The 23,337-nt window shown below is 37.0% G+C and overlaps 1 protein-coding gene across 5 annotated transcripts in view; it reads left to right on the plus strand.

The window, feature by feature from the left end:
* The window catches only part of LOC128017095 (dysferlin), a 68,337-nt gene extending 55,237 nt beyond the window's left edge, over nt 1–13,100 (plus strand). For all 5 annotated transcript variants that reach the window (XM_052602286.1, XM_052602284.1, XM_052602282.1 and 2 more), the window contains 14 exons: nt 336–464; nt 1,641–1,796; nt 2,397–2,488; nt 3,119–3,289; nt 3,536–3,678; nt 5,207–5,346; nt 5,683–5,771; nt 5,862–5,957; nt 6,222–6,363; nt 8,252–8,351; nt 9,147–9,319; nt 10,097–10,206; nt 10,366–10,513; nt 11,441–13,100. In XM_052602286.1, coding sequence (XP_052458246.1) covers nt 336–464; nt 1,641–1,796; nt 2,397–2,488; nt 3,119–3,289; nt 3,536–3,678; nt 5,207–5,346; nt 5,683–5,771; nt 5,862–5,957; nt 6,222–6,363; nt 8,252–8,351; nt 9,147–9,319; nt 10,097–10,206; nt 10,366–10,513; nt 11,441–11,500 — 1,749 coding nt within the window. In that variant the 3' untranslated portion in view covers nt 11,501–13,100. The remainder of the gene's footprint in view (nt 1–335; nt 465–1,640; nt 1,797–2,396; nt 2,489–3,118; nt 3,290–3,535; nt 3,679–5,206; nt 5,347–5,682; nt 5,772–5,861; nt 5,958–6,221; nt 6,364–8,251; nt 8,352–9,146; nt 9,320–10,096; nt 10,207–10,365; nt 10,514–11,440) is intronic.
* Nucleotides 13,101–23,337: the final 10,237 nt, after the last annotated feature.

Here is a 23,337-nt window from a genome sequence, read left to right on the forward strand (position 1 = left end):
CAAAACATATTTTTCCTTAGGCACAAATCGTTTTTTGCGCAGTTTTATTGCTGAATTTAAACATCCTCATAATCAGGAATTTCCAGATCTTTTTGTATTAATGATGCATTTGAGGTTGTTTGACTTGCGCCTGAAATGTTAAACCCACAATTAAAGATCTCAAGAGTCCAAGATTCTTAAAGAAAACTGCTTTGGCAAGACAAACAATGGATGTCTTGTGCATAGTATGTGTCCTTTCAGCCCTTTCAGTTGATTAGAGCACATTTTTAAAGCGCTAGATCTGCATCCAAATCATATATCACAAAAAACACACTCTCCTGTGCTTCCTTTCTCAGGTGTATGACAGGGAACTGGAGAAGGTTGAAGGCTTTGAGCAGTTGGCTGATTTCTGTCAAACATTTAAACTTCACCGTGGAAGAGTCCAGAACGAGAGTGAAGACCCTTCTGTTGTTGGAGAGTTCAAGGTAGGGTCGCTCATTACCTCTCAGCTACTATCAACTGTTATCTCACGGCTCCAAGAGGAAAACCATTCAGATGGCGCCAGATGAAGCAATGGATGGGTGTCGTTGCTTATTATCAAAGCTAATGAAAAGTCATTTGAATTGGGCCTTCTATTTAAACTGATCACATACTTTCCTGGCAGGTTCAGTCTGTACTTTGTCAAATTTACCATGCAATTTGTTAATTTAGAGCTTTCTGCAACAGATCCAGAGTCTATACCACTCTTTTGGTGAACTGTCTTAAACTCTGAAAATGTGTCAACTTGTCTTCCTTACAGACACTGCCTCTTAAAAATAGAGGTTCTTTAATGGTTCTGGGACCTTTAGGTCACCCAAAGCATCTTACTAAGAACCATGTCATGTTGTATAGGGTAGTTGAGGTTGCTATACGGTTTTGTTGGAGATGTATAAAATGTTTCTGAAGATACACTGTGGGTTATTCAAGTCATTTTACTAGCTTCTGGGTACGTTGTGCAAAGAGGATTTTTGAAAACTTTCAGAAATTTACTGGAAATTTTCTGACCCTTTGCAACGTTTCTGCGTTCTTTAAAGCATCGGCACATTTATGTTTTCGAAAGAATTCAGTATTTTAGTATTTAGTATTTTACATTAATTTTTTTTATGTAAAATAAAAAAAGAAAGAAAAAGAAAAAAATACAATTTGTCATTATTATTTTTCTTCTGTGAAACATATGGTTTCAGACCAATGTTGTTTTAGTATCGTTTATATTCTATTGTACTATTTAGGGATATTTTCTATAGCATTTATTTATTTATGGTTTTAGTAAGTTTGTTATGTGATTATTTGTATTATTTCTATTGTAATATTTATCTATTTAGATAATAAACAAATTACAGTAATATGGGGTTGGAACTTTTAAAAATAACCTCCTATGGCATCCTGCATCCGGCTGTAAAACCCATTTCTTTTCTAATTGGAACCTTTAATTTGAAAGTTCAAGCTGCTTTTTCCTGGTTTATTTGAATTACAACTGGTTTAGTTAGTTAGGATTTGAGGGAACTAAATTTGAGGGATTAAAGTGTAATTTGAGGTTTGTCTGGAGGCCCCAGACAGCAGGTCTCCAGAAAAAAGTCAAACTAAATTGCACCAGAGTTACACTGACTCCTGTCCTCCTTCAGGGCTCATTTAAGATCTATCCATTTCCTGACGATCCCTCGATGCCCGTACCCCCACGCCAGTTCCGCAAACTTCCCCCGAACGGTATAGAGGAGTGTCTGGTACGTGTCTACATCATCCAGGCCTATGACTTACAGCCCAAAGATGCCAATGGCAAGGTAGGTACAACACACAAGCCAAAACAAAGCAAAAAACGAAAGGAACATGTTAACAAGCAGTTTGCTTTTCAGTGACCTTGTATGCGTCTCTGGGTTGGGAGACGTTGTTACAACAGCCCTTGTATTTTCACTAGACACATTCACAAATCTTTAGATTTTTTTTTCTTCAGCCAGGAGTCCTTTGCAAAGCCTCTGCAGTGCCAGAGTCATAAGAGAGCAGAGAAACTGCTTTATGAAAACATGGAGCCACCCTTTTACACACAACCATAAACTCACAATCGCTGCCCCAGACCTGGCCAACACGTCACCAGCACTGGCCCTGCGTCAGATGGGCTTTCCCTTCATTAGTTGCGAATATACTAAGATGACGTCCTTTCATCACCTACTCAGGACAGGAGTTATGATATGGAACATTTCACACTCACTGCTGCCTACGAAACACACACTGATCACAGAGATTTGATGCCCTTTTCCACTGAAAGAGCAAAAAACTGTTGTTTTAAGTACAAAAAGAGGGCGTGCTGTTTTGGATATTGTCGCTTATGGTATATATGTGCAAGTATGTGGCTATGTTAACACGTACTCCTTGTTCTTTTGTAGTGTGACCCCTATGTTAAGATCACACTTGGCAAGAAATCAGTCGATGACCATGACAATTACATACCCTGTACTTTGGACCCTGTTTTTGGAAAGTAAGTTTTTTCATTTTCATGTTGTCCCTGGACATATCCCCTTTCTCTCTCTAACACACACACACACATACACGTTGGTATATGTGGTTTATGGGGACTCTCCATAGGCGTAATGGGTTTTATTCTGTACAAACTGTATTTTCTATTGCCCTACCCCAACCCTACACCTAAACCTAACCCTCACAGGCAACTTTGTGCATTTTTGGATTTTCAAAATAACTAATTCTATATGATTTATAAGCGTTTTGAATTACGGGGACACTAAAAATGTTCTCATAAACCACCTCCTCATTGTAATACCTGTGTCATACCTATGTCATTATACAAATTTGTGTCCTCGTTAACCACATAAACAAGCTCACACACACACACACACACACACATAGATGTAGAAACAAGTCATTGCAAGGATCAATTAAACCAGCAGGGGTCGCTACACTCATAAAAATTATGATGCCCCAAATTCTAAGAGTCTTGAGTGTTGAATACTTGCGAGAAGGAAGGTTTGATCTGGTGGCTAAATGATGACTGAAAAGTAAGGGTGTGCTTTTGAAAACATTTAAGCTAAATCATTTCTGACCAGAGGAAGTATTCCGTGAACGAAATGTATATCTTTTGATTCTCGTTTAGGATGTTTGAGCTGACATGCTCTCTGCCCCTCGAGAAGGACCTAAAGATCATGCTGTATGATTATGACATGGTCACTAAAGATGAGAAAATTGGAGAGACCGTCATTGATGTGGAGGATCGCTTCTTGTCATGTCATGGTGCTCTCTGTGGCCTGCCACAGTCCTACTGTTTGTAAGAAATCCCTCTGTCTCTCATTATACTTTCTTCCACCTACCAGGTATTGTTAGGAGTCATTATGAAAACTGTAAATAACAGGAAATGAAGCAAAGCACCTTGAGCTGGTTTAAGCATTGTCATATTATAATGCTGAAACACATCCCAAAGCAACTACAGTATACCTATGGGAAAAGTGCTGGTCTTAGCTGGTTTAAGATGAATTGCTGATGGTTTAGCTGATAACACATTCTGCTTCTCCAGGTCTGGAGTTAACCAGTGGCGAGATCAGCTGAAACCATCCCAGTTACTTCATCGTCTGTGCGAGAGGCAAAATTACAAACTGCCGGTCTACAAGCAGGATCGAATCTACTTCAGAGGACAGGAGTACACAGTTGCAGACCTTGGTCAGTGTCCTAAACCCACACCCCAACCAGACCTAGTTTCCTACCGCTGAATTTAATGTTCATGATATTTGATCATTAATTCTGCGATTGTCATTACCAAGAGCTGTTTCTTAGAGAACTGTGAATTACGTGAGCGCGTACGTGTGAATAAACACAGGCAATCACAATCTATCAAACCCACGAGCTGGACGGGCGAAAAAAGAAAGTGGAAGTCTTTTCTTTGGAGCTGCTGAAAGCATTAGTCACGAGTAAGAGCTAATCAAAGCACCAGCCCGACTCCATCACATCTTCCGTCATAAAAAAAAAAAAGCAAGTCGAGCACGAGACTGACTGTGGTTCTGTGAAAACACTGACAGAAAAAGATTAACGATATACGTCTCGGCTTGTGCCATACAGCATACCTGTGTGTGTGGGATCACAGAGCTGTTGGGGAGGCTGCTCTTGCACGGCGCTATGAACGGAAAGAATGAGTGTGAAGAAAAACAAGTGCGATATTGTAAAGACGAAGGACCTGTGTAAACATACAGCACCTCTGACATAATCATTCATTCACAGCAAATATATCACTCCTTGCCACAGCAACCTGACGTCCCCTCCTGTTTTGAAGGGTGCCCCTGGGAAGATAATGCTAGCTAATGCTAGTCCACCATTAGGTGTGTATTATGATGATCTTACTTGTGCGTAACCTCCATCAGATCCTCCCAGCACTTCTGGTTTGACCTCAAGTCCCACAACACCATTCAGCCAGTCAGATGTCACACAGGGCCTACAGAAAGCCAATCTCTCCAGCCATTTTCCCTTCCATGATGCTTTGGGACGATGTCGGCTTCAGATTTATGGTGAACTAGCATACAAGCTTGTTCAGCCAAGATCAACAGTGTGGCAGGCTCCTCATCCTCCTGCTCCCATGTCTCGACGCAGAGAATACTACATCTCTTTGTTTGGGCCACGTAACCGCAGCAACCCGCGCGTCAAAGCAATTATCAGGTGGCCTTTTCGGGCATCCAACCTCATGGCAGAAATGGTCTTCCTCCACTTCAATCTTTTTCCTCTTTTCTCCACACTCCAGCCATGTTTCCCTCAGGGACGTGACACAGGGTTTCAAACCATAAACTCAACAGTGGGCGGATATTTATTTTTTTCTTCCCTTGCTCTCTCTTTTTGCTTTTTGACAAGGGGAAACTTTCCTCTCAGATCAACAGCAATGAAATCAACGCATCATCTGAGGAACAAGGAAAGATAAACATTTCCGACTATTTAAGTGGAATGCTTCATGAACGTTGGCTTTTTTTCTGTTCTCGGTTATGGCTTAGTAAAACTTGATATTCATATCAAATCAGAGGTTACACAGTGGTTCCATTTCATGGTTTTAATGGAAAATAACATTGTGGTGAATCTTCCTTAAACAATTTTAAGCTAAAAGAAAACATAAAAGTTTGAAGTTTGAAGTGCCTTAACATTTTGGCTTTTTTTGTTAGTATGAATTGAAACTACAGTGACCTTAATGTTGACTATATTTGGCCCTCAGACGAAGGAAAACCTCTGAACACTTACCTGGGACCAGTGATGGAGCGTCTAGCTCTGTTGGTGTTGAGGAGGCAGTGTCTGGTGCCTGAACATGTAGAGACGCGACCCCTCTACAACCCTCTGCAGCCAGATATAGAACAGGTTACATATTCCTATTTCCAATGTTTTATTTTATAATATTTTGTATTTATTATTTAAATTGTTTGTAGATATTATGCAAGATTGCATATTTTATTCTTTAAATTTAACCTGTTATACAGTTTATATTATCTTATTGTAAATATGCAGTGCATTTTATTTTATTCTATACTAAATTAAAACATTGAATTCAATTATATTTTAATAAATGTAATTATTTCATTTTTTTTTTTTTTTTTTTTGCAGAGCCACTCTAATTATCTCATACAGCTTTCTCCATGCTTTTCTCATGTTTTTCATGACATGCCCTGTCACCCTTATTTTATTACCAAAACCCAGGGGCGGTTGCAGATGTGGGTGGACATTTTCCCGAAATCTTTAGGCCCTCCAGGACCTCCATTCAACATCACGCCACGCAAAGCTAAAAAGTAAAAGCATTTCCTTGGTTTAATATCTGTCAATTTTGTTTTCAAAATACATCTAGAAGCATAACGTGTCCATGTTTTCTGCTCCAATAGGTTCGTCCTGCGCTGTATTATATGGAACACAAGAGATGTAATCTTGGATGATGCCAGTGTTACTGGGGAGAAGATGAGTGACATTTATGTGAAAGGGTACATCTGGGTGTCATAAATGGGTTGTTGGGTTTGTGTGTATGAGCTCTTGTTTCTCATGTCATGGTCCTGTTGCTTGTCTGTTGCCACTGTGAGCAATAGTAACAACGGCTTGCAAAAATTATCGATCAGTAGCAAAAAAACACAGTTGCAAGGCAACCATAGACCCAAGCTGTAGGTCAATTACAGCTAAGCAGCATTGTCTTCTAATGTGTTGGAAATGATGTGTTGGGTAATTGTGAATGTTACTTTTTTCAATCCTAGCTGGATGCACGGCCATGAAGAAAACAAGCAAAAAACAGACGTGCACTATCGATCACTGGGTGGTGAGGGCAACTTTAACTGGCGGTTCCTCTTCCCCTTCCACTATCTACCTGCAGAACAGCTTTGCACCATTGATAAGAAGGTGAGACGTAATCTGCATTTGTAAATTAAGTGGAGATGAACAGCATGTCATTTGAGAAAGACGTGAATGAAAACTCAAAATGAAAAAAACTTTGAACTGTTGATAAGAAGGCGAGACGTAATATGCATTACGTGAGTTTAGTGGAAATATGTCAACTGTCACTTAAAAAAAAAAGACTCAAAGCGGGTTTATTTAGTGGTTAGTTGCTGACGCTAGGCCTGTCGATATTTATATCCGCACTATGCACTTCAGCGATGTCACTGAAATGAAAATCTCTGGCCTTGATTGAATCTGAATAGGTGATCTGCAGATCTTCCACATGATTAGATAGGTGATTCCACATTTTGAAAGATATCACTACAGTTGGCAGGTGTTTAAGGCAATGTTTCAAACCCAGATATGCTGCAGGCTGCATCTGGCACACTTCCACTTACCGAACGTGGTACATGAACATCTTGCAACTGCAAGACAGTCCAGACTTCATCCAAGCAATCTCAGGCAAAACAGTTGTGATGGACAAGGCACTTAAAGTGAGGTTTTGGCAGGCAAGAGATCAGTTATGGTAAGATTGAAGATAGCGGTTCCACCCATTAAATTGAGAGCGGCCCGCAACAGCTGTCAAAAGATATACTGTATCCACTTTGGCTGAAGTTTGTTGGACGCAACACACAATAGATCTGATACATAGTGAAACGGATTCTCTTGCATGAAACACGTCCCTCTGTGATAAATTAGAAGTGAGTTCTTGTTTGCAGTGTTTGTTTTGATGGATCTGTATGTGGTTGTCAGGCAGGATGTGCAGACCGTGGTCTGTTTACCGGGGTACGGCAGCAGTGCGGCTCTGTCAAGCATGAGTTCATTATCAGCGCTGTGATTGTCCGCACATCCATCACGAGTACAGTACGGTGGAAATGCTGTCACGCAGATGGAATCCTGTCTGGTGGTGGGGTGCAGAATCAGGGCTGTTGTGGGAGTTGCTAACACTCGTTTTTCTTCGCTCTTGGTGGCTCTCACTCTCCCTCTGTCTCTCACCCTCTTTCTAATTCTGCTTCACACGTTCACGTTATCATTTCCTCACTCTGTCTTTCTCAGTCGCTGTCAGTTTATATCTGCCTCTCTGTTTCTCCTAGTCGCTCATACTAGGGTACTAATAGTTTGTTGGGTTTCGTTTCACAAGCAAGGCGCTTAGCAGTGATGCACACTATGTCGATTTTTGGTTGTTATTTGAGATTATTTCATTTATTTAATATATGTTGATATTGAACCTTTAATTGTTAAGTCTCATTTGCACTTTTTTCCATCATCTAAAGCTTACTTAATCTTTCATAAATTAATAATTATTGTATATTTATTTGTACAAGAACGTTTACCCTATTTTTACATTTGGATTACTATTTCCATCATCTAATGTGAACTTAAATCTGATATTTAAAGCACAAATAATTTTATAACTGTTACGTTACCTTAAGGGAATCCAAAAATTAATCTCTTTTTTTTTTCTTATTGAAAATAATGTTTTGATGCTTAAATGAATCAAATGTACATTTTAAATATTTTTGTCTAATTTTACATTTATTAGACATTTGTCTGCCATATGTATAAATTTGATCAGCTCGAACAAAGAAAAATTGGCCCGTCACTATCTGCCAGAGTGGTAATATTGTGCATCTCTAGTACTTAGCCCAGGTTGCTTAAAATAATATTTCAGGATCAGTAAAAGTTAGGCTCACATGACAGCATTTACTGCATAATGTTGATTACAACAGAAAAATATACTTTTCACAGTTAAGTACAGTAAAACACTTACAATGAAATAAACAGTTAGACTTACATAAGTAGTTCTTCTGTTTGTATCTCTGTCAACATCACCATGTTTCCTTCTCCGTAGGAGCATTTTTGGAGTCTGGATAAAGTTGAAACAAAATTTCCTCCTAAACTTACTATCCAGATCTGGGACAATGACAAGTTCTCCTTTGATGATTTCCTTGGTAAGACCAAAACCCAGTAATCGTCCCTCTTGCCAGATCACTCCTCAGCTCTCTTCAACAGCTTCGCCTCCCTCAGCAAATTCAGTCATGTTAACCTTGCAAAGCACCACAAAGCTGTTTTTCAAGCGTATTTCTCAGCCTTGACATGACAGAAGAAAAACGTTCTGTAGAACTGGACCACACTGATAGGACCATGTGTGTGGTTCATTGTCATTAACCTATACCTCCGTCTATATGGATTTGTGAGTACAGGGAGATGATTACCAAACCCTGAACCTCCTTACCTGTGTGAGGTTACCTACCACACAGTTGTGTAGTGTGACTGTCAGCATAAATGCACTTAACAATCTTCATGCAAACACACCATTCAGACCACACAAGCCCTCTATAACATCTTTACTGCTAATGCAATTATTTTCAGCTGAACCCAATTTCCAGCATGTCAGCACAACTGGAAGAGAGTAAAGTTATGACCTGACTCCTTAAAGACTTCTATAAAATACACTGATCTATGTACATTTGTAAAACAATTAGCATCCAACCACAATGGGAAAACCTCAAAGAAATGCCAGCAGCAAAGTCTGAAGGTCGCAGACTTTTTTGACTGATATTATGAGAAACAAGTTTAGGGCACTTGCTGACTACAGTACATTTAAATATATATATCTGCTCTTCTAAACTTAAAGATATTCTCTTTTCTTATATTTAATGTTTCACTGCTGTAGTGTATCATTGTGTTTGACTAATACACTGTTGAAATGTTTTGCTCAGTTCTTCTCTGTCTCTCTTTCTAAGGCTCTTTGGAAATGGATCTGAACCATATGCTGAGTCCAGCAAAGTCTCCAGAGAAGTGTGGTCTTGAGATGCTCTCTCAGTCCCAGGACAAACTGGTGTCTTTGTTTGAGCAGAAGGCAGTAAAAGGCTGGTGGCCTTGCGTGTGTGACAAAGAAAATGAAAAGATACTTGCAGTAAGAGTTACACACAAACCAGTTATTGTTGTGCTGAGATATTCAAAAATAAAACATTTTTATTTTTAGTTTCAGTTTAACTTTTTAATTTCATTTGACATTTTCTGTTGAGTTTTTCTGTCAGCATAATTCATACTTTTCGTCTTGCATCACAAATTATTCTATTTTTCTATGGTTACACATACTACACCTTTTACATGTTTCATAACTAACATTAAATGGCTGGTATCATATCGATTAGACCCTCTCATATATATTTAGACATTTATGACACAATACAACATACTCTATATCTATTAGATTGTCCTGCACTGAATAGTTGTAATCTTTTGTAAAATAAAACATCTATAATATAATGCACATACATAATTTCAGGGTAGTTTTGTTAAATTTTATTGTATTTAAATATTACGTTAATTTTGCATAATAAGGTAAATTAAATATTTTAAATAATAATTATAATATAAAAATAAAAATGAAATAATATTAAACTGCTACTAATATATATATATTTATATATATATATATATATATATATATACATATTTTAAACATACATTATGCATTTTCCAACTGCAAGCCTATATGTCTCTTTTACATTACAGTTACATTATGTATTGGGCAGATGCATTTATCCAAAGTGACTTACATGGCATTGCAGGTTTACAATTAATTGGTTCATGCATTCCCTGATAATCAAACCCATGACCTTGATTTTTCTAGTGCTATGCTTTGCTTTTTGAGCTACGAGAAGCTGAGCTGCTCTTTGTCACTCAGGGAAAGTTGGAAATGTCACTGGAGATCATCTCTGAGCAGGAGCAAGATGAGAGGCCTGCAGGACTCGGCAGAGATGAGCCCAACATGAATCCCCATCTAGATGAGCCACAGTAAGTTAAGCACACTCATCACAGACATTCCTCTAACCAAATACCCCCCCCCCCCCCCAAAAAAAAATCCTATTAGCCTTTTTAGTGGCCTTAAGCTCAAAGCGAAAATTACAGGATTTAATATTAGGTTGCTAATATACTTTCTTCCTCTCTCTCCAGGCGTCCTGAGACCTCATTCTTATGGTTCTCATCCCCATATAAGACGTTTAAGTTCATTGTGTGGAGAAGGTTTAAGTGGCTTATTCTGGGCTTCTTTGTACTCTTTTTCATTATTCTCTTCCTTGGAGTCTTCCTCTATTCCTTCCCTGTAAGTATCTGTGTGGATGGTAGTAATTGTGTCTATAAAAGAACGGGATTAACGTTTAAATGGGGGTTTCTGAGATCATGAAGTGTTTGATCAGAGATGCGTGTCTCTGATCATAGTTCAGGAATGTGGCATGTGTTGTTATTCAGTATTACAGACACACTCATACACACAAACACAGTCATGCACACTGAAGACATTTCATTTTGTTCTGTGTCGCATACATAAGTTGAAATAATGTTTTTTTTATTTAATTATTAGCCATTCATACAATGTAGAACATACAGGATCAAAAAAAACAGCCATATGTGCATATAGCACAATTTGTATATTATATTATATTATATTGTATTATATTATATTATATTATATTATATTATATTATATTATATTATATTATATTATATTATATTATATTATATTATATTATATTATATTATATTATATTATTGGCATTTAAAATTTTTGGAACAATAGGATTTTTAATAAGAGAAATCAATACTTTTATTCAGCGAGGATATTCGTTAAAGGACCCAAAAGTGACAGTAAGGACATTTTTAATGTTAAAAATATTTAGATTTCTGCCCTTTCGAACTTTCTGTTTATAAAAAAAAAAAAAAAAAAGTATAACTTTTTGTACTTAAAAACTAAGCAGCTTAACTGTTTTCATTGTTGATAATAATAAGTACAGTTTTTTTTAGCACCAAATCAATAAATCAGACTAATTTTTTAAAGGATCGTGTGACACTGAAGACCAGAGCAATGACTGCTGCAAATTCAGCTTTGCCATCACAGGAAAATTTGAGTTTTAAATTTGACATTTTGAAGTATATTAAAATAGTAAGCATGTGTAGATAGAATATAAAATGTCCTAGAATTTTGCATTTTTAACAACTAATCTTTTTTTTTCTTTTTTTTTTTTTTTTGCAGAACTATGCTGCTATGAAGATGGTTGGACCCTTCAGTGGAGTGAGAAAAGGAACACAATGAGACTGAGTGATTAAAAAAGGACATAAACCCTCACATCCATCACCAACCACACCACAACTCCATCCACACATCTCTGTCCATCCTACTGGAGACATCTTTGCCGCTTGTGCACATATCCTTGTGTCTTACGAGCCAAGAGAAAACTGAAGACAGGCTGCGAGAATTTGAAGTCATTATGTGTGCTTTAGCCTGTTCTAGTCCTATATGCATGAAAGTTGCATAACGTCTGTGTGTGTTTATACATGTATTACACACCAAGCTCCCTGCCCCGTATCTGCCCCAGTCCTGAACTCTCTCAGTATTCTCTTTAAGTCCCACTAGCACTTTCATCTCTCTGCCTGTTTAATCCTTTTTCATGTCTCCTGTAAAACTGGGTTCTTTCTTCACAGCCAGATGGCTCTTTCTTCTTCCTTCATGCAGAGAGAGGGAGTCAGAGCTGAATCCCAACCCCTTCCATCCATTCATTCCTCTCCTTTCAACAGCGCTGACTCTTTAGGTTAAACCCTGATTTGTACCGTTAGTCTGTAAGATCCGAGACAGGCCGGTTATTAGCTGAGCCCCTGCTGTCAGCAAGCCCACCTCTCTAATTACTATCACACTTTGTTATTTTGCTTTAGCGGAATCCCCTTTAAATGGATTCGGGGTCAACTGTGGGTTGGCAACATGTGTGTGAATGTATGTATGTGTGTGTGTCTGGAATGTGGGCTGTGAATGAGAACGAGAGATAAAAGACTTGTTTATTTGTGTAAATGTTACACTCATGTAAAGCATGAACATGAACAGGCACATCTGGAAGAATTTTCCAGACTGCTAAACATGCCTGTGAAAGAGCTGTTACTTGATGAAATACACAAATTACTTTGTTTTCTTTCCATGACCAGGTCATGAGCTCCTCTTTTACCTAGCGAGTATAAACTATTGTGGAGTCACATTTCGTGAAACTGGATTGTCAAAACTTGGAGTGACTGTTGTGTTAACTCTGCATGCTCACATTACATTTATCTGATGGAGCTCCTCTATGAACAGAAAATGTCAAGAGATCTGGGTTAATCTGACATAATCTGCAGGATGTCCAAAAGTGTTTACATTTTATTTTAAAAAATGAGGGCAAAAGTAGTGAAGAAGGGATTTGATGTTTCCATCAAGTAACTGATTTGACAGTAAAAAGGATGCATTCCTATCTCTTTTACAGAAAGAAATATGAGCAATTTTTTCATTGTAGCTATTTTCTGCACATCTGTGCGCGGATCTACAATATCACTGATTTATGAAAGGAAAGTGAATGTGAAAACATTAACCAAAAAAGCTTTGCCTAGGCATTCTCTTGATAAATATTGTACAGTATATAGCTGAATAACTGGATTTATGCAAAACACAAATCCCCATGCTGAGCATCTATGAATAGTTGTCATTCGCCATAAGTTTTTTAATTTGACAATCAAAATGGCTATTTCTCTTATTGACCTTCTGAAAGGTTCTTTGCAGTCTTTACTGTAATGATGCACATCGTCTAATTGCTTTAAAGCTTCTGCTGTCAGTTCTAATGTATTTGTATCTCACTGTAATATGCTTTCGTCAAATAAATACCTCTATATACACACTATTTGTATATATTTATCTTTTCATTTTGAGTCAGATATAACTGAAGTTTCATCTAAAGAATGCTGTTCCTTTTATTTGATTTTTTCCCCCACCAGATCCACAGACCACCTTATGTGCAGATTTAACCTTTAAAGCCAAACCACAACAGACTGCTCAGGGTGTATGACTTGAGAGCAAACTAGAAGCACTCCAGCGACTAGCCAGGGTTTAACGGAGCCAAGGGCAACTTACACTTGCATTTCTAACTGTTCTGTAAAGTGAGTGATTTAAAATATAATACAGTATATTTCTGATGCAATGATACAATGTTCTGAGCTCATTTTTCTTTTGGTGTAGGACACTCTTACATTACATGCGTCTTGTTAAATTTTAACAAGGGTAGGGAGGAAATGTTAAATGTTAAAATGTTGTAAATTCGGTGAGTATTCATTTTGAAGTCTGTCACACTCCTCTACTCATTGTATAGACATGGCCGTATAATAGTATCCAGTGCAAGTTATTCCAGAGTGATAGATTTGGCACCCAGTGAAACCACATCATTACTGTACCTCTGTGTATTGCTCCAGCCCAACTTGAATGGGACCATGGACCCCAGTTCATGTTAAATGTTGCTGCAATTAATTCTAACAACTTTACATTTTTTGAGTTATCTTACATATTCCACTTAAATTAAACAATAATGATTTCTTAGTCTTATAGTGAATTTTTGATAACTAATCTCAACAATAATTTTTACAGTGCATACACAGCCATTCAAAAGCTTGGAGTCAACACAATTTTTTTTATGATTATTTTTATGCACATTAAATTAATGAAAAGTGATTGATTTAAAGGGGTCATATTACGTTGCTAAAAAAAAACATTATTTGGTGTAATGCAATGTGTTTCTGCAGTTTAAGGTTAAAAAACCACATTATTTTCCACATACTGTACATTATTGTAGTTCATCTATGCCCCTCCTTTCCGAAATGCATTTTTTTACAAAGCTTATCGTTCTGAGAAGCAATGTGTACGCTGATTGGCCAGTTACCCAGTGCATTGTGATTAGCTGAATGCCTCAAGTGTGTGACTGAAATGTTATGCCCCTTAACATACTGTGATTCTGTGTCCCGGCGTGACGTGACAAAACCAATAAAACCCATTACAAACTAGGCATTTGTGCGTCCAGGGGGAAATAATTACTGATTAAAATGACTTATATTGTCTTTTTACATGTTGTGTTGCGTATCGCGCCACGTAAACATAAAGCCATGTCTGCATTTATGATAGGAGAAACAACCAACAACAAGTGCTACTCTACACTGTTCAAAACGTGCGTTTGAATCGTCAGTGGCAAATTCTTTAAATATGAAAATGTGAGTCAGAAGTGCTGGACTATCCTTGCAAAGTTGGAACTGCCTCACTTTATAGAAACAGACACCTGCATTGTAGTCTATTCTCCCAGGTTCAGGAAACAGTCTTCCATAAAATGCATTGCACACATCTGAATATTTGGGTTTAACTGTTCTGGAACAGTGTTGTAAATGCAACTTAACCACTGATTTCTTTTTGTGTGCTCTTTTGGAAGGCCAAGCAAAATAGTATTGCTTTCACAACGAAACACACAGCGTCTTCATGACATGGCAGCGGCGGGCAACAATAAAACAGCGAGAATCAAAGTGACTCCTCCTTTTTTTGCGTGAACATTTGGGCTGTGTCTTGCAAATCGTCCCACACAGTGACATAGACATGTATGGGTGTGTTTAAACGATGTTTTTTTTTTTTTTTGCAAATCTTAACTTTTATAAAGAATATCTCTTTGGGTTTGAGACATTAGTCTTTGTAATGTTGGGGATCTTATCTATTCACAAAGAGCTTGTAACACTCCAAAGAGAAAGGAAAACTTAAAAATTGCATCTTATGACATATATTTTCCTATTCTGGTTTTACATTTCTATTTTAAATCAGTTCTGTTCTTTTGAAAAAATGTGTCACTGTTTCTACAAAAAACAATAGGAATAAATTAGTTATTTTAAATTGTAATAATATTTCTAAATATATATTTAAATATTTTTATTTAATATTTTAAACATTTTCTGTATATTTGATCAAATAAATGCAAACTTGGTAAACATATATATCTTTGTCTTTGTACACATTTAATGTAGAATCATATCTGTGGAATTTAAGATATAATTTGCCCCAACAACAACTTTATCAAGACCACAGTTAATGTACAATTACCCAAAATCAGTCTCATTGATGCTTTAAATTACAAACAGGAGAATGTAAGAATTTGTTTCTAGGAGAAAAAGGGGCTTCCACAGCAGTTTCCCTATTTACAAAATCAACTCAATCATTCTCAGGTATTGATTTGTATCCTAGCTTTCTGTAAAGAAAGTGGCAACATAGTCATGTCAAACTTACAAGACAATGAACAGTAAAGAAGTGAAAAATGCTCTCTGTTCACTAACCTGTGAGTGAACTTGTCAAGTCTGCAAAACGTTGACTGTAACTTTGTTTCAACAGTCTTCTTGTTTTCCTTAATTGCTGCTGCCTTTCTCCCACTTTCTCAGTTTCTTCACTTCACCGTGTAGATAACAGGCACGTGAATGTCAGGCTTGGTTTGGGTGTGTTATTTCAGCCTTGGTGAACTTCCTGTGCTCCCTGACCGCTCTCTACATTCTGAATGGGTGGGAGGCAGGAGCCAGAACCTTGTCACCACTTTTGGTCTCTCCTTTGTTTTAGGGAAATATCAGATGTCACCAGCTGAGTGAATCTTATGAATTAGGTTCCTGATGCAAAAAAGTAAATACGGAAATATTGTTTAAATTGACAATCTTGGCCTAGCTTAAAACAGGCCTTTGAGTGAAAGTCATTTTCAAATGTCCTTTGTTTTTGCATTTTAATGGGTTTTACTATGTTTGAGGCAAAGGCGTGACTTTTTCTCCACATAGAAAAGGATCATTGGACTTAACAGAACATACTTTTTAATGTTTCTTGAGTGGGAACATGGAAAAATCCAGACAGTCAAAATCAAAAAGCCTTTCCTATAAAACCACATCTGCATTGAGTGCTCTGACCTTGCTAAGATCGCCCCAGCCCCCATCCCTCCAAATCCATCTAGACAGCATTAATTGATTAATAACACCAGAACTATGGAAACATCATGGTTGCTTTAAGAAATGGGTTATTTTGGACATGAGTTTTAGATAATTAACCATCTTTGGATTTGCATTTGTTGCATATTTATTCTCTGCTTTTATGGCAGCTAACTGCATAATAGTCTCACTAAGTGGCCTCTTAAAGTGATATTTTCAAGCATATACATATGCATTATCTAATTTTACACTTAATTATCAACTGAATAAACAAGGTGGAATTTTGAATAACGAAATGGAAAAAGCTATATAATTTTACAAGCTGAACAATCACTAGATTTTTTATGTGTTGAGTCACCTTTGTTTCTCTTTGCCTTTATTTTTACAACGCCTGAGATTTAACAGGTTTTTGCTCTTTGAATAGTGAAATGATGCACTTTTGAATCATTCAAGTCATTCAATTTGACTTAAAAAAATTATAGATATTAACTGATCATCCAACATAATATCATTGGTTTCCATAGGTACATAAAGTGTGCAAAGACACTGAAACATACATTGTACTGACTGCACCTTTAAAAGCATATTTGATATATAAATATTAACAAATGCTTTTAGGATCATGGAATAATAAATTCTTTAAATTAATAGGCAGGGTTATTATAGTAAATAAAACTAAACCATAAAAACAACATTTATTTGTTAAATGAGATAAAATAACAATATTAATACCTACAAATACTAATGAGACTGGGCTGGATCTTCACATGTTTGTTAAATAATATTGGACAAAATATTAAATATGAATTAATATTTGGCTCAAATCCAAAGCATAAGCCACTGTCATTTAACTCTGTATTCTAAGTTATTCCCCTTACAACAGGCCTGGTGGCATTATAGTCCCCTCTCACCCTTTTACACTCATGGGGACCATAATGAAGGTGGTTTTTATGCAGCAGTGTGCATAAATGTTTACCTGCTTCATGCATTCTGCCAGCAGCATGGCGATATGCATTTGATGCCCTACTGAGTATTTTTTATAGGCTTACAGCCTATCCTTGAGTTTGGACCATGACCATAAAAGCTCCTGATACAAGTCTGCCTAGATTTCATCCACAAAACCTCCAAAACCGGCTATTAGCTCGACCTACAACAGTGCCTGATGATAAGCGTCAGAGAACATGATGAGATAAAAGAAAGCGAGGATAGGAGAAAAATGCTGGGAAATGAAATCTACAGTCTCCGAAACGCAATCTGAGGAACGCGAAGGATGCTTATTAAGACATCGAGTTAAACCATTTGTGGTTCCAATTTTATGAAAAGGGCAGAGGGTGTTGAAGGACAACAGGAAAGACAAGCTCAGATGAATCCTTACAGGACCTTGGTGATGAAACACAAATGTGTGTGTGTGTCTTGCAGCCACTGAGTAGTTACTGGCTGTATTTCAGATGTGAAGGCATCAGTCTTACATTATGATGTTTGGGAACCAAACTCCACAAGGATGGCCTCTTTCCTCTCATTGCAGCAGGAAAAGGATTTAAGGTCAGCTAACAGGAAGTCAAAATGCCCATTTCGTTGAAGTTAGAATGTGGGAGGGTAAACTCTAGCTTTGAGTATCTAGGCCTTTACGTCGTCTTCGTCAGCCAGAACAATGTGTTCATTTGTTGTGGGAAATTGCATTGTTGTCCCTTGTGGTATTTGGTTTTACCACTTTATTTCAACCTTGCTTCAGATGTGACCACAATTCTTTTGTTTCCAGTAAAACAGGGCACTAAATAACAGCTTCAGTAGTATACAATGTTTTCATTCACAATTACAGCTGAAAGCCCTTTATTACACTTTTCAGAGATTTTCATTTTAATTAGAGAACCATCTGAGCAGCTCGCCAAACCTTCATAAACACCACATTCTGGTGGTTTTATGATTAGCTGGGAGGGAGAAAGTGTCATTTAAGTATGTCATTTCCATGTTTTATTTTTACAGACAGATCATAAAAATGACCTCTTGTGTCTACTTTTAATCTACTTCTTACCTTCATGCAAATCCCATAATGAATGATGTTCAGTTCCTTTAACGTTTCTTCTGCTGATATGGACAGAACACCTTACTGAAATATTTTTACATTTAAGGATTTTTCAATCTCTGCTTCTCTGTGTTTCATGGAAAGCTGCTGAAGCCATTCTAGACAGCATGTTACATCTGCCAGGCTTCCATCTGTTCAGTGCATATTGGGACACAGAATCAGCAGGTAAATTGTAAGGTGGTGGGACATGATTTTAAGCAAGTGTGTTTGAATTCAACGTTACAACAGCTGACTGATCAGATGGGCTCTGTTATAACCATTCTTGGGGACTCGCATCATCCCCAGTGCAGCTTTAGGACTCTCTGACAATTCACATCTAACAACCACACTATCTCCACTGGCGCCCCCCAGGGATATGTTCTCTCACCACTGCTCTTCTCCCTGTACACCAACGACTGCACCTCTACTGACCCTTCTGTCAAGCTCCTGAAGTTTGCGGACAACACTACAGCCATCTACCTCATCAAGGACAGTGATGAGTCTGATCATAAAAGTGAGGTTGAGCAGCTGGCTGTCTGGTGCAGTCTTAACAACCTGGAACTGAACACACTCATGGACTTTAGGAGAACCAACCCCATTTTGAAAAAGGCCCAGCAGAGGTTGTTCTTCCTTCATCAGCTGAGGAAGTTCAACCTGTCACAGGAGCTGCTGAAACAGTTCATTATTGAATCCATCCTCTACACCTCTATAACTGTCTGGTTCAACTCAGCTAACAAATCAGACTTTAGAAGATTGCAGCGGATAGTCTGGACATCTGAGCGAACCACTGGCACAACCCTCCCCACTCTCCAAGAACTGCACTCATCCAAGTTAATCAAAATATCAGCGCAAATAGTCTAGCTGCTGATCAAATGACTCTAAGAAGTTCTTGTTAGTAATTCAAACACATGCAGTGTTGTTGTTTCTGCTGCACATGTACATGGCTATATATTCTTGATTAATTCATATTATAATTAATAAAAATCTTCCACGGCAGCATTGTTGAGTTTTCTGCTTCATAGTAAAGGTCAGTTATTGAATTGTGTTTATGCAGCCTCTGTAAATGCTGCTGTGGAAAGTCCTTTCAGTTTTTTCATATATTTCAAACTTTTTTCAAATATGTATTCCTTATAACCACTGAACCATTGAGGAACCACTTAGGAACCAGTGATTAAAGGAATAAAAAACAGAACCTAATACGTTCAATTCTTGACTATTGCCATTCCCAATGATGAGTTGAACGTGTCTACATATTGATATATGTTTTATGTAGAAAGTCAATATACCATTGGCTTTCTGCGTGACTTAAAGTTTGATCACCATGACACTTCCAAATCCACAACATAATTTTCTCGGAAGCGTTCCTAAACCAAAGACAAAAGACCATGGCATCAGTGGTATTTTACTAGCAATTTTTGCAATCAATTCTGGACAGGACATTTTAATCATTCCATTTTACTAATGCAAAACAATGAAAATGATACAGTGTGGCAAAGGATCTGTTTTTTCAAGTAATAAAGTGGTTAACATCTTTATTACCATTCAGAGAAATATTGGAATCCGCTGGAATGCTGCCCAGTCTGAAAATGTGGCTTGGAAACATTTGTGAGTCTATATGAATTTAACTTTTTATTTTTCTAATCAATTTATTACAGTTTCTGTGACTCTGTAGTTTTTGTATGCTTCCAAAAAGAGATGACATGTGAACTTTATGAATCATAGCATTGCAAAACACTTTAATGACTGGCTACTCACATTACTTGTGATATTATTAATATCCTGTAGCTGTTTGATGTTCTTTCCAGTTCTGTAAAAATGCAGTTCCCTCCAAACTTCCTTAATCTTTCATTCACCTCTATAAAACTGAGGGGAATGGTATCAGTGAAAAAAAAAAATTCTGGATTTTATTTTGGTGATTATTATGATTCATAAAATAAATTAATTTAGAATTTGGGTATTAAATCTGCCACCCAATGAGTCCAATACTTCATTTCCCCTCATTTTAGGAGAGGAAAATCTTTTGGTATTATTCTCTGTTCAGAATCATTAGGGCCGAGTATGTGGAGCTTGTAAAGTTGAATTTTTCTTTAAAAAAAAAAAAAAAAAAAAAAGATTTTCAAGGCATGGTATTCAGGATAAAAATGATCACAAACAAGGTATTGATTCCATAATGGCAGCCAAAGCTGTCATTCCTCCACAACAGTTGCAGAGCAAAGGAATTCGCCTTGAGCAAGTGCTTCCATAATGAAAAAGACTAACACCTTACGTGTCAGAGGTTATTAAATCATAACCAGGAGTACTTTTTTTCTTCCAGGCTTCTAACATCAAAAGTATGAGCTGTGTGAGTGTTGAGCTCAAAAGGAGAATGTCGGCCAACCGTAGCTCTACGTAGAACTATAAAATCTTCATTTTGCCAAACATAATCAAACAATGTCTTTAAAATCTAATTAAATTCCATTAAAACCATAATGGGATTACACTTGTTTGTAGTCATGTTTAGAAGCGAGAGACAGCACCACCCTTCTGCTATATAGTTGTCCACACTGTCATTATCACGTCGGTACTTGCACAATACTGTCTATAATGATTTGATTGTATTTCTTGCTCCATGTTGCACCAGATGTTTATAACTTTTTTATTTATTTATTTACTGTGCAACCTTTTTTTAGCATCTTGCTCACAACAATTCACATTGCAGTTTATCAGCCAAGCACTTTAGACTGACTTTGGGTTTTAGCTTTGTTGAATACCCTGTGTATAAAAAGCTAAACCAGAGTGCATATGACTATTTAATGCTGTTGATCCAAAACAGCACCAGAGCTCAATTCTGTTTCTGCGTATTTTTATTGGAAAGCCTCATTCACTAATAAGGTTTTAAAGTGAGAAGTGAGTGTGTCCAAATTATAATTATTGAATGAAAGTCATTTTTATATGTGTGTTCCATACAGCTGTTCCATACAGACTTAGGCCTTATAAAGCACTCAGTAATTGCTCTTGTCAATTACATTCATAAAAAAGCTTAGTAACAATATTCTATGTGCCAACTGTACCTTACAGACATGAGCGTATATTGTAACAAAAGCTATTCCTTTACCGCTAGCCATATAAGCATATAATAAAAGTAAAATCCCACATCTAAAATGAAAAAGTCACAATGTTTTTTTTTGTTGTTGTTTGTCAAAGCAGGTAAAGCATGGCAATTTTGGCATCAGTTAGAAATGTGCTTGTTCATTAAAAGAACAAGGAAACAGAAATTGTGTACACTGTGAAACTTTAGGGATCAAAATTTAAAAAAAGGGAAATGAAATTTGCTTGCCAAAAGCTGATGTCATTTTAATATTTGGTTCATGGAGCATGACAAAATAAATAACTTACAGTTCAGAGCAGTTCGAACTGATTCATAAGCACACTATAAGAACTAGCTTCTCTAATCATGCTTAATATTTTTTATTTAATAATAATAATAATAATAATAATAATAAATAAACTGTCTCTTAAGAATCATCTGCTCAGGAAATGGCTTCACTGATTATGCAATATGCTTTCACTAAAAGAAAGGGCAGACACAATTACTTCAGAATCAGACTTCTCTGATCACGCTGTATGTTTTGCCCTGAATATTAATGCCAAGAACCTTTTCTGGAACTGAATGTAATGAAAATCATTCGGTTCTTGTATTTTACTTTTTATTTTTTAAATGAAACTGCTATTTTAAATAAGAACCTGTTCTTGATTTCCAAACTCTCAGGGGGCTGATGTTATACACTGTCTTGGCCCCCTTAAATCTAAAACAAAGTCAATCATCCTCCAGCAACGCTAACTCAAAAAGTGTGCTAGAGTTCTGTTTTCAGGAATCTGTGTGGTTACAATGACACCATGTGCTTTGGAAAATAGAAAAATCTGCAAAAAAAATCCTTCATTACAACAACATCTCTTTTACCAAATGTTAAAACATGAGGAATGGAGAAGAGATGGTGAGATGAACATTAAATGACAAAAACTTTTCACAAAGAAATAAATCCAGAAAGGGGTAGAATCAGCTCCCAGTCCTGGTCCCGGGTTGGAAAACAACCCCTAAGAGCACCAGCAAAATCTGTTTGCTGCCTCACTCCTTTTTTTCTCATTTGAGTCTGCCTTTCTAAAGCTGCGAATCTGGCACCAGTTGGTTGCAAAGCTGGACTAATGGACACTCACCTCCTCTGATTTTCCATGAGTCGTTCCCAAAAGGCCGCAAAAAGCATTTAATTGCATGCTGGGTTAAGATGTTAGAATTCAAGGTAATGTGCAGAATATGGTCCTTTACAGTCTGGCAGAGACCCAGTAATCAACCCGGAGAACCAATCAACATGGATGCCAGGGTCAAGGTTCACGGTTGTGTTCATAGTCCCAGCAACTGCCCGCTCACAGGGTGGTACTCCTGGGTTTCTGGAACTGTTCACAAATAGCAATTTCTTAATAAGGCAGGCATTTATTTCAGTGCTAAGCCAAATCTTAGTTAATATATGCTAGACATATAAAGATTAGCATGGTAATTACAAAGAACAAAAATGATATGGACCATGAGTTCTTAAAAAAATGTAGTATGCTCACAGTTGCAATTATTTTGCGCTTTAGGCTATAAATTATACAAATAATGAGAGGTCTATTTGACATTAGTATTTGTAATATTTATTGTGCATAAGAACTACGCTGCATGTAAATAAATATTCAGCCAATAAGGAAAATGAAGTCAATATTTCTGTCAATAGTCTCACCTTCTCCAAACATATTTGAATTTCTTTCTTCTGTAAATCACAAAGGTGATTTTATTTAAAGAATATCCTATAGATATTTTCAATATAATGGAAGTGATTGAGAACTGGAGCTGTCAAGTAAATATGCCATTTCTGATTTGTGAACAATTTGTTCTTTTGATTTGTTCACTAAAAAGTGTCTCAGAAGAATCTCAGAAGACTAGAAATATAGTACAAGAATCATGTTGACCACTTTAATAATACTTTTGAGTCCTTTCTTGAAACTTTAAAGCTCTGTGCTCCATTCACATAATCTCAAATATGACTAATCATGGAAATGAGCTATCCGTACATTTCTTT

The sequence above is a fragment of the Carassius gibelio genome, chromosome A7 (assembly GCF_023724105.1).
Source record: "Carassius gibelio isolate Cgi1373 ecotype wild population from Czech Republic chromosome A7, carGib1.2-hapl.c, whole genome shotgun sequence".
Classification (NCBI taxonomy): domain Eukaryota; kingdom Metazoa; phylum Chordata; class Actinopteri; order Cypriniformes; family Cyprinidae; genus Carassius; species Carassius gibelio.